Source organism: Panicum virgatum, chromosome 5K, assembly GCF_016808335.1.
Source record: "Panicum virgatum strain AP13 chromosome 5K, P.virgatum_v5, whole genome shotgun sequence".
NCBI lineage: Eukaryota > Viridiplantae > Streptophyta > Magnoliopsida > Poales > Poaceae > Panicum > Panicum virgatum.
Genome location: NC_053140.1, coordinates 39037029 through 39048694, shown reverse-complemented (window position 1 = coordinate 39048694; position 11666 = coordinate 39037029). Strand labels below are relative to the sequence as shown.

At 51.7% G+C, this 11666-nt stretch overlaps 1 protein-coding gene and 1 pseudogene across 1 annotated transcript; one reads left to right on the top strand and one right to left on the bottom strand.

Moving 5' to 3' along the window:
• Positions 1-700: 700 nt before the first annotated feature.
• LOC120709919 lies at positions 701-2224 on the top strand (annotated as a pseudogene).
• Positions 2225-3093: 869 nt separating this feature from the next.
• On the bottom strand, positions 3094-7913 carry LOC120707391 (GDSL esterase/lipase At1g28570-like). The gene is made up of 5 exons (XM_039992282.1): positions 7481-7913; positions 6307-6516; positions 5692-5840; positions 5335-5611; positions 3094-3824 (listed from the first exon to the last, which is right to left on the bottom strand). The coding sequence occupies exons 1-5, from the start codon at positions 7749-7751 to the stop codon at positions 3520-3522; spliced, it is 1212 nt and encodes a 403-aa protein (XP_039848216.1). The 5' UTR covers positions 7752-7913; the 3' UTR covers positions 3094-3519.
• Positions 7914-11666: the final 3753 nt, after the last annotated feature.

Below are 11666 nucleotides of genomic sequence, written 5' to 3'. Positions count from 1 at the left end.
ATTTTCATTTCCTATGAAATTTCTTGAAAAATAATTGTGAAAATCTTCAAGTGGTATCTCTGACAAAGGGAAAAGAAATCCGTGCGGTGCCAGGTCGGATCGACGAGAGGTCGGTTCTGTCGGACGACTATAGAAACAATATATTGGGACCTGGTGCCATCCTGAGCTATAGCTTGGCCCTGAAAAATAGTGGATAGCGCAATGGGATGCCCGCGGGAAGTGGAAAATGATACCATCCCCATTGGATGAAGATCGGTAATGGTTGTCGAACATTGACTGAAAAAAAAAACAAAATTTAATCGATTGCCGCCTATTCCGTCCATGAGGAGCGGAAAAACTCGGCCCGCAATTCATCACCCAATTAAATGTACTTTTCTCTCATTGGAATTAAAACAATGCATGCTGCTAGCTATAGTTTCCTATAAATACATACGTGCTATACGTTCCAGTAGGACATCTCGAAAGAGCAAAGTAAAGCCACACACCACTTGCCCAGTTGCCCTAGTAGCTCCCTTCTCAAAAACTGGCTCGTGGCGCCACAGATATGGATTGGGCAGACCAAGCCAAGGCCACGAGGGACACAAAGTTCTCGAGCTGCCGTGGCGTCTCCTTCGAGCTCAAGCCGTCGCCGGCCAGCTCATCATTCACCTTCTAGGCCACCGATCGTCGTCCAGTCCACCAGCCGCCGCCCGCCGCCCCGATGGCCCAACGGTGGATATCGTTCCCTCCACCATTCGGCAGTGCATCCTCTAGGATCTCTGCTGTGGCGCCGGGTTCCCCCGCTTTTGGAAGGTCACAGAGCCGCCCTAGCAGCCACTTCTGCGACCTCGACGACGAGGAAACGGACGGTGAGTCAGTCAGTGCCGACGACGAGCTGGGCGTCGTCACGGCAGCTGGGGTCGCTGATGACACGCCAGGACAGGCCCTGGCTGGCGCACGAGCACCGGCGAAGCCAGCGCCGCCCGCGCGCTCGGGGCTCGGCGTCATACTGCTCGACCAGGGCTTGTTCACCGTGTACAAGCGCCTTTTCGTGCTGTGCGTCGCGTCGAACGCGGTGGGGCTTGCGCTCGCGGCGACCGGGCACTTCCCTTACGCAAGGGAGCGCGCCGCCGTCGTCGCCATGGGCAACATCCTGGCGCTCACGCTGTGCCGCTCCGAGGCGGTGATGCGGGTCGTGTTCTGGCTCGCCGTGGCGCTCCTCGGCCGGCCGTGGGTGCCGGTCGTCGTGAAGACCGGCGTGACGGCCATCCTGCAGTCGCTGGGCGGCGTGCACAGCGGCTGCGGCGTGTCGTCGCTGGCGTGGCTGGCGTACGCGCTCGTGCAGGCGCTCCGGCACCGCGACGTGACGCCTGGCGAGGTCGTCGGCGATACTCGGCCTCCTGGCGCTCTCGTGCGTGGCCGCGTTCCCGCTGGTGCGCCACCTCCAGCACAACGTGTTCGTGCGCACGCACCGGTTCGCCGGCTGGAGGCGCTCGCGCTGCTCTGGCTCTTCGTCGTGCTCTCCGCTGGATACGACCCAGCGACCGCCTCCTACCACCGGTTCACCGGCGCAGCCCTCGTCAAGCGACAGGATCTCTGGCTCGCCGCAGCCATCACCTTCTTCACCTTCCTGCCATGCCACGCATCGGTGTTAACCTTCCAGGGCGGCGTCCAAGGCGGGCTGCTCGGCCGCATCAGCCGCTCTCCGCTCTCGGAGTGGCATGCCTTCGGCATCATCTCCGACAACGGGGACACGCACGCGATGCTCGCCGGCGCGGTGGGAGACTTCACCCGGTCCCTCATCTCGGACCCTCCAAAGCACCTCTGGGTGCGCGGCGTCCACTTCGCTGGGCTGCCCTACCTCCTGAACATGTACCGGCGAGCGACGATGGTCGCGACGGGCTCTGGGATATGCGTGTTCATGTCGTTCCTGATGCAGCCCGGCCCGGCGGAGCTGTCGCTGGTGTGGATGGCCAAGGGCATCGAGGCCAACTACGGCGAGGAGATGAAGGCGGCAGCTTGCTGCAGCGAGAGGCTGCGCGGGCGGGTGATCGTGCACGACACGGCGGTGATGGGGCGGCCGAACGTGGCGGCGCTGGCCGTGGACGCGGCGCGGCGCTGGGGATCGGAGGTGGTGGTGGTGACGAGCAACCCGGAGGGGAGCAGGGACGTCGTGAGGGGCTGCAACAAGGCCGGCATCCCGGCGTTCGGGCCTATTGGGATTCTTGATCCCGCATTGGAATAATGGAATGGACAACCGCTAACGATCGCACTGTGGCAGAACGCATGACAGTCAGGAGCCCGAAGTCCAAATTCTGTGAAAATTGGATACGCACAAATTGAAGTAGTTGCTTCCGTGCCAATTGGACCATTTCAACAGAATAGTTTAATTTTGCACCCAGAATTAAATTCTGCTTATCCCAGCGAATCATGCTTTGACATATCTAAACCGTCCCAAATGGCCACGTTATTGGATTATAAGAGCAACTCAAAGAGATTCTCTATTTTCATCCCAATTGTTAAGAATAGAGATTTTGATAGAAAATACCCTCTAAGAGTTTCTCTAAGTGGTTATTCAAATATAGCCATCATCTATTCCGAATTTCTCGCTAGTCAAAGATAGATAGCGAAAATGGCTCTCTAGAGTGTAAACAGGATATAGAAAAGCTGTTGGAGAGTGAACATGTATAAAGAATATTTTTTATGTAGATGACTCTCCAAATGATAATTTAGATAGTGAAATTTAGGTTATTAACTTTTGGATAATGGCAAGCATCTCCAAGAGGCTTTCTAAAATCTACTTTCTAATTCATCATTTAAAGTCATTTGAGTAAAAATCGCTTTTGATATCTTCGTGTTTTCCAACAGTTTTTCTATATCTTCTACATAGTCTAGAGAGTCATTCTCGCCCTTCATCTTTAACTAGCGAGAAATCCAAAATAGAATATATCTATATTTAGATATTCAATTGAAGAGCCTGTTGGAGGATATTTTTTCACCAAAATCTCTATTCTTATAAACTAGAGAAGATATAAAGGTTGTCTTGGATCTCTAGTTGGATGCTAGAGATCCTAGAATTTGGTCTTCAACTGAAACAGGGCATGATGAATCAAGTGAGAGAGAATGCCAAGCTACATGCATTATATGCTTGCTGTCAAAAGGCAATTGAGCCCATACATAGTGCTGCATACATTGCCCTCAGGAACTGAATCGCAAATCTAGTTTCCTAGAGTATTACCACTTGCAGAGACTGTAATCTTGTGTTTTCCCTTTCATTTCCTATCACAGTAAGCTGCTAAAAAAAAGTAGAGTAAAGCAATGCAGTCAACAATTGTGAAGTTCTGCACTACAAAATCTCCTTTCTTTTTACCCTTCTAACAGCAGCAAACGTGAATCGACCTACTACATTCCGGATCACAGGACTTCTCAGCTTTGAGAAGTGTCCAGGATGCAAGGACCTGCAACATCTATACTGCTCATTATGACTCTAAATGCACCTCTTTTTTTACCAGAACTCTAAATGCACTTGAGCTCAGCAGATCAAATAAAAGAGCTCAAAGCATTGTATGTTACAGTGTTTGTTGGATTATCTGTACATTGGTGAAGTTGGGAGACTTTGAATTCTCCACCCTTGCAAGTTTCTGAAAGAGGAGGAATGGCATAACCCCCTAGTACTCCTTGAATGACAACTTTGTAACTCGCCTCTGTGAAGTGTAGACCATCCCATGAGATGTACTTTGAAGGGTCAGAGCACACTGTAGACCCAGGACGCCCACACAATATCGATGGGGAACAATTATAAGGAGCATCACTTCCACAGCATGCGTTCAGTGGGACTGTGAAGCCTGCAACAGCATTAGTAGTTGCTTAGTGAACAGTAAATGTAAATAGAACAGTATTTTTTCTGTCACTAATTGCGCTTCTCTACATTTATTACTTCTGCTGCATTAGTACAGCCTGTTGGATAAATTGAGCTTCAGAGGCATCATTCATTTACGTAGCATGTGGATGCCTAGATATGTTCCATAGGTGTAGGTAACAGAAAATAAACAAAACATAGAGGATGGGTGAATTACTATATAACAGTGGCAAAGGGGCTTTAGCCCGGTTGGTAGGACATCCAGATGGGAACCTCCAGGTCGGGAGTTCGACTCCCGCTTTGCACAATCCCCTCGCCTGTTTCCATTTCCAAAGCATAGTTTGGGGTCCGGCCTAACTCGCAAGGCAACGGGCCACTATGTATGGGTGGGGACAGAGGTTCGTGGGTTTTCTTGACCTGTGTGAGAAGGTCTTCTTAATACAAGACCGTGGGGGCGGTATTTCTTTCCCCCCGCAGGTCAAGTTTTTTTTACTATATAACAGTGAAATTTTTGTTGAATAAGATAGCAGAAGTAGGGTCAGATTCTAACCAACATGGGATGATTTGCAACTATTTTAGTTAAGCAGCCATTGTAATGAGAGCTAAGCATAAGTAAGAAAGTCTTGAGTTAACTGCAAAATAGTTCCAAGTTTAATTCAAAGTTTGCCTGCAGGTATAAGACTGGATAGACAAGCAATGGAAAGATGGTGGTAGTTCAGGAAACTAAACATTTGACCTTCAATCTAGCACAGGCAAAGCAGTTCATTCAGTCTAAGCATTGCTTAGTTTTCCAGTTATATGTTAATCAACAAAACGATGATAACATTATCCACATTATACAGAGGCTCGTTTTATACTTCTATATCCAGAAAAATATGATAAGTCAGACTTCGTAAAGCTTGTGTATCATTAACTGATGGCTCTAACCACAAAAAAAAAAGGTAAGTAGGTTCTACCACTTGAGTAGAGTCAAACTTTCATATCTATCTGTTTATAACCATTAACTATCAGTTGTTCCTTAATTGAAGCTCATTCATGAACTAAATATAACAGTCCAGATTCAACCTGAAGGTTAAACTAAGGCTAATGTAAATCAACCAGACAAAAAATAAATGTTCAAAGACCCTAAACATCTTAGACTATGTTTTATGTTTTGAGAAAAACTGTTTGAACACTAGAATCTTTGAATATATCAAAAATCATTAAGAAAACCGTGTATATACATTTCAACATTTGTAAATTTAAATAAATAAATATGGCAGCACTTGCAAAACAGAAAAGAACATACAGAACAAGAATATATAATAAAAAGGTGCGTGCTAGAGGCCTCTTTTTGGTATGTGACATAACATCTTTGCACAAGTGAATATGTTTTTCAAGAGTTTTGCAACATTTTTTCATATCCCAGCTGATATAATAGGGGCAGTTATCCCTTAGAGCAGAAAGTCAACATCATTTATATTCCATGTTTTGGTTTGTTTTGAAGTGGTACTCACCAAACTGGAGTGGGGCACGGAATATGTTCAATGAAGCACCATAATAATCAGCATAAATGATGGTCACATCAGGGTGAAGATTCCTGAGCCTCTCCAACTCCTCCTGAAGCATCTTATTATGGTACTCGGCAAATTCATTGAGCCACTTAATGCAGCCTGTTTGTTCATCATAGTAATCCTCCTTTTGGCTTGGGAAGATTGCAAGATATAATGGGACACACCCTATTGGAAAGTTCCCTGGAACAACTAATTTATTTGCTCCAAGACTTATAAGCTCCTGAAATTTATGATGATTCTTAATGTAAAAACACAAAGGTTCGGAAAGTCACATGAATGAAAAGAGACACATGGTCATACCGTGATGGCTGAGCTTATGGCACCAACAACATTAGGAACAAGCTCATGTAGCTCATCAAGTGATTTGCACCTCACAATTAGATGGTTGTAATCATTTCCGCCAACCTCTCCCACAAAGAAAAGCGAATTGGACATCATATCACTTTGTTCTGCACAAGTACATAATTCAGTGGTCGTATGTTCCAAAGTATGCACCATGTGAATTGTACTACAGAATGATACTAATTCGGTGACAGCATATATGGAACACGGTGTCGATTCTCATAAATTTTTGAGGGGTGACATCCGTTTCAAAGCTCAGTCAATATTTTCAGCTTTGCTCTAAAAATCGATAAAAGTTTCTAACATATTTCTTGGTGGTCGAAACAAACATAATCTCAACCTATGTGCTTATTCAAGTTGAAAGCATCAGCTCTCAAAAACACAGTGCTTTGCTCAAGTTGAAAACAGTAGCTCTCAAAACAGTAGATCACGACCTATTCATAACATAAGCAAAGCACAGTGCTTGCTCAAGTTGAAAACAGTAGCACTCAGTTGGGCAGTCAGCCAGCACATCTTTCAGCATGCCTGTCACTATTAATTGCCACTATTTAAATAACCAAGGAAGGCGCATACCTGTCTCTGATGGCGCAATCGATGGGAGAAGCTTCTTGAACCACTGCATCTGCTCATCAAGGCAGTGTGGCGTCCATGTAGGCTCCACGCCACGTTCCCGGAAGAACGAACCTTTGAGGGCAGTGGCCCCGCCGACCGCAAAGTTTGCACCATATTGGAAGTCCCCACCGCCAAGGTACGGCGGCACGAATGGAATCCCAAATGCTTCCGCTGCACATAACAAGACAACAAACATGTCAAGAAACGGGTTAGACCACGACAAGTGATCAGATGCAGAATCATGAAGAAGCCCAAGACAGTAGGGAGAAGTGGGCAACGAAAGGCTGACATACAAGTGTTGACCACGTGATGATGTGATTGCCACCAATTGAACTGGTAGTTGGAGCTACCAATCGTGTGCTAGTTCAACGACATGATGCCACCAGTGTCTAGTGGTTGGGGAAAACTCGGGAAGGCAACCAACTTCTGCTGATACCCCCTACATAAGCTGGATATATGCCCTTAAATGTTTCTTCCCACATTTTTCAAATTTCCCAATTTAGTTATATTTAAGCGTATAACATTAAAAAAGGCTGATACATGGTTGTAGCTGCTTATAATTCATGATATTTTGAAACCGAGCATGTTCTCCCATGTGCTTAAAAAACAGTTACTTGACCCCAGATAAACATTTGTATCCACAATAAGAAGCCAATTTTGTGAAACCCCCAGTTGACGAATTTCCAACCTCAATAGCAGCAACATGTTCTAGCTGGTGACAGAGGGGCAAAATAAAATAGCTGAACTGGAGATAGTATATTTGCCTCGCCACCACGGCACTCGTGGCGGCTCCTAAAAAGAATCGATGGCAAGTCCATCGCGTGAAGAAAAATCAAAGGACCCCCATCCCCTGTCATCATACGGTGGACGAGTACGCGGCAAGACAGGAAGCGAAGAGGAAGCTAATGAATCTAATTAGGCACGACAAAGACACTGCCCAACTTTCTCCTAAATCGAACTAGTACCGTAGGGGCCAAATCCACGGAGTAGCACGTTTGAATTCGCGCGGAGAGGGCCTGGAGATTCCGTTTTGTCCCCATTAATCAGGACGAGGGCGAGGGGGAGGAGAAGCAAGCGCGCGGTAACGGACACAGAACGCAACGGGAGCGGGGGTTGGGCGGCGGGCGGAGGTTACCGAAGAAGTCGAGCAGGTTGCGGCCGTCGGAGTAGCGTCCGGATGGGCGGCCGAAGAAGGTCTGGCCGTAGGGGAGGTTCCGCGCGGGGTCCGGGAAGTCCTCTGGCACGGAGAGCAGGAAGTTGCCGGTGTCCGTGAGCGAGTCCCCGAAGCTGAACACCCGGCGGAAGCACACGCTCCCTCGCCCTTCCGCCGCCGCCGCCGCCGCGGAGAGCCCCAGCATCACCAACACCCCCGCGACGAGCAGAGCCACCCGCGACGGAAATGCCATGACGAGAGCGGCGGGCCGCGCCGATCCGGAGCCGACCGCGGCTCGTAACTAGGCCCGGGAGCTGGGGGCGGGGACGGAGTCCGCCGGGAGGGCCGTTGACATGCGGGAGGGAGGGGGTGTGTGGGTGGGGAGGGGAGCGAGGAGGAAGAAGACGAGGGCGAGGGGGGGGCGCGGTTTTAAAGGGACGGATCCATCCATTAATATCTCCCCCACACACGCTTTTGCAGTTTGCTCCCCCGATTTTGGAAAATATTTTCTTCTTTTTCTTTATTTCCTTCGTGCCTCGTTCCGATTTTCAGGAGCCTGGGATTTGGAGGCCGATGGCTTGACTTCTATACTAATTTTTACCGTACCAATTTTAAGACATGCCACTAAAATTTGACTATTAATTAATCTTATATCTAAAAATTGGTTATTTAAAATTTATGACCAAATTATAGTAAATTACTAAAAAAATTAAACTTAGTATATTTTAGCACTAAATCAAATAAATATCTAAATTTCTTACAATAATTCTTAGCATATTTAATTTGGCGAAAATTAGCATTCAACAACAATCACGCTCATAGTTTCTCCGGCTGCCATCCATATCCCTCCTTTCTTTGTTTTTTTTGTTTCACCCTTTCCCCTTCCGGGCCCACTCCCGGGTCCCGGACCCGTGCTGCGTGGCGGCCGCCGGTTGGCCGCGCGGCGAGCGCTGCCTCAAGCGTCAGCAGGTCCGTCCACCCGGCTCCGGCGCTCGGCGCGGCGCGGTCGGGTTCTCCGCCCTCGCTGCTGGCGCTTTCCGCCGCGGCAGCCGGGGGCGTCTCGATGGATTTGGCGTTTCCTTTCCGGGTTTGGGTGGATCGGATCGTGCCATCTGCTACAGGAGCTCGCCGAGGATTTTTTTTTCTTTCTTTTCTCTTCTTTGTGGCGTGTGGCGTGTCCTTCGTGTTCGTGGTGCGTGTTCGCCGCTGCGCCCGTTTCCTGGTTGTCCGCTTCGGTTATCCTGCTACTACCAGCTCCAAACGCCCCTTTTGCGTAGGGGCATGCCTGCCATACAACAATCTCAAACATCAATATAGTAGAATATAGTTGTCGGGTACCACGATTAGGGGCACCCTAATTGGGGTACTAAGATCGCTTTAAAAACACAAACATCTGTTTAGGCAACTGGGCCCACGAAGGCCCACGGCCTGCTTCCCATCCGGAAGAAATGAAAGGACTCAAAGAAGCCCACCATGCGGTCCATTCGCATCCCCCTCGAACCCGCGAAAACGATCTCCGCCTCGCTCGAGAGTAGCGGACCTACCCTCGAGCGGGTGACTCATTTTCCGTCTCGCTCGAGGGCTCCCATCGGGACCCTCGACCGCGCAACACACCTCCGCCTCGCTCGAGGGTAGCGGATCTACCCTCGAGCGGGTGACTCATCTCCGCCTCGCTCGAGGCCGTCTCTCGGCACAAGGGACAAACGGCCCCGCTGCCCAACCGACCGCCGTACGAAGTCATTAAAGGACAGCCACTCCGCCACGGCTCAAAGGACTGGCGGCGTCAGACTGCCACTCCCACAGTGGATGTGACCGGGGTCCCATCCGCTGACTTCGGTCACCGCTCCGCTGCCCCAGTTGCTATAGCAACGCCGTGGGACCAGTGATACGGGACAAGACAGGTCCGGCACTGCTCCCGTACCATTCTGCCGACATCGACCATCCGGACTCACCTCCCCGCTGGGGAAGGGGTCCGGCGATGTCACGTGTCCTTCCGAGAGGGGCACTCAGCACACACGGGCGGGGCCCCGGACCTCCCCCCTTCTGGAGTCCGGGACCTCCGCGCGTACCCCGGACCTCCTAGTGTGCACGCCCGCACTCCGACCAGGGGGTCCAGGGCCGCCGCGCGCCCCGCTACCACTGCCGCTGATGCATGCAGGCCCCTAATCCGTAGGGCCCACCGAATGCCACCGCGCCATATATAGGAGACCATACATCAGCGACGACCACGCCGCCTACAGGGACACTGCAGGACGACCGACGCGATCCTCGCAGAACCAAGGACGAAATCCAGGACGACTGCGACGCGCGCCGCCTTCCCACAGTGTACTTCCTACAGTATCCAACCACTGTACCCCGTGATTCAGGGGAAAACGACGACTTCTATGCCCCCACTCATGTACCCCGCCCCTCCTTGTGACTATAAAAGGAGGGGGCGGGCTTCCTTTAGCCGAGGCTGCGGGCTGGTTAGTCTCTCTCTCTGGCTTCTCTTTTCCAAGAGGACGTTCAGGGACTACTGAGCACTCATCTGAGCCGACTCCACTTCTAGCAGAGACTTGGGGGCTTCCCTCCCTCTCTCGCCTTGCTTATATCCCCTGCTACAAGCACTCCGGGTGCAAGATAATACAGTGCCCTCGCACATCCCCTTTGCTGGACGTACGGCCCCGCTGCCGGAACCAGGATTAACCACGCGTTACTGTGTTGCCTCTTGCATCATCATCTGGGACGAGGAAGCACGCCGCATTTACTAGTTGGGATCCGGGCCCCCTGGGTCAGGACACCGACAGTTGGCGCGCCAGGTAGGGGAGCGGCGTGACATTTTTCTCTCTTTTTCCCATTTGATCTCCAGGGATGGCGGGCAGATCCAACCCATACCCCATGGGCGTTTCGGATCCGTTTCCAGCGGGACGCGTGATCTCGTTTGGGAGTCTCGAGTTCAGAGCAACCGGCAACGGTTACCTCATGCAGCTCCTCTCGCCCGGACGCAACCCCGTCACCCCGACTTCACCAGACCGGCGCAACAGGCGCTCGTTCAACGTTCGCGATAGGCGCGGGCGGTGCGGCGTCGCGCGGCATGCCACAACTCCCCCACTTGGGTCGAGACTAGCATGTCGCTGCTCAACATCACGACTAGCGGGGCCACCACCTCGTCATCACGTGCCTCGGCGTCATATGTGCCGACATCGTCACCTGCTGCAGCATTAGTGCCTCCCAGGGGGGTCTCGACTTCGGCATCGCCCTTCCCCTTTGGGATGTGCAACGCTGCCGTCCACGCCTCATCAAGCAGCGCTAACTTCATCGAGCATGAGGATCTGCCGTGTCATCATCTTCTGCCGATCCACAGCCTCATCGCGTCGTCTTCTGACGAATCCTACCCCGAGACGGCGAGCTCGATCGCCGACGACGTCAACTTCTTCATGAACAACTTTACGGCCGAGAAGGCCGAGGACTACTCCGGGGTCCGCGACCCTGACGCTCTCCGCACGTTCCAGCTGGCAACGGCTTACTGCCTCACCTGCTCCGAAGACTCCAGCGAGGGGGATTTCGATCCTTCCCGAGTGTGCTTCATGGCGGACCTCGCGGACGAGCAAAACGACAATGCCCCGAGCAACCACGAGGACGGCGGGGCGGACGCGCAGGCAAACCCACCGGTGGTGCCGTTTGCAGCCCCTTCTTCGTCAAGCTCGGCGGCGCGACAAGCTCAGCTGGCACAGCTCAATGAGCTTCAAGCCAAGCTCGACGAGCAGCGTCAACAAACCCAGGCGGCAGGACGTGTTGCACGGGAGCGCATCCTGGCCGACCACAACGTCGACAAATCTTCGGAGCTGAAGACGGCGGGTGAGAAGCTCGTCACTGCGGCTTACCTACTCCAAGCTATGCCCGAGCCATCGACACCTTCGGGCCGCAACCTGCACCGCGAGGCACAGGAGCTCATCGAGCAAGCTGCCGTGCAGCAGGCCGAGAGTTCTGCGTCTCGTATGCGCTAGAAAGCCCCGGAGCAGCGCGATGGGACCGCGCATCAGGACCGCGAGGTTTTTGTGCACACACCCCCAGTGGGGAAGGGCAAGGCAGCCGTAGCGCCCGGTGCGAAGGCGCCCTCGGTGCACGAGCGCATCGGGAGAGTTCCCGTAAGGGAGCGAGGTACACCCCTCGACGGGGTGGACGCTTC

Bases quoted from the DNA above. Each gene is read 5' to 3' on its own strand.
- LOC120707391 (XM_039992282.1), bottom strand. From the start codon at position 7,751: ATGGCATTTCCGTCGCGGGTGGCTCTGCTCGTCGCGGGGGTGTTGGTG. The intron at 5,612-5,691 runs GTATGACCATGT...CATAAATTTCAG, and splicing joins CCATAAGCTCAGCCATCACG to GAGCTTATAAGTCTTGGAGC. The intron at 3,825-5,334 runs GTGAGTACCACT...ATGCTGTTGCAG, and splicing joins CCGTGCCCCACTCCAGTTTG to GCTTCACAGTCCCACTGAAC.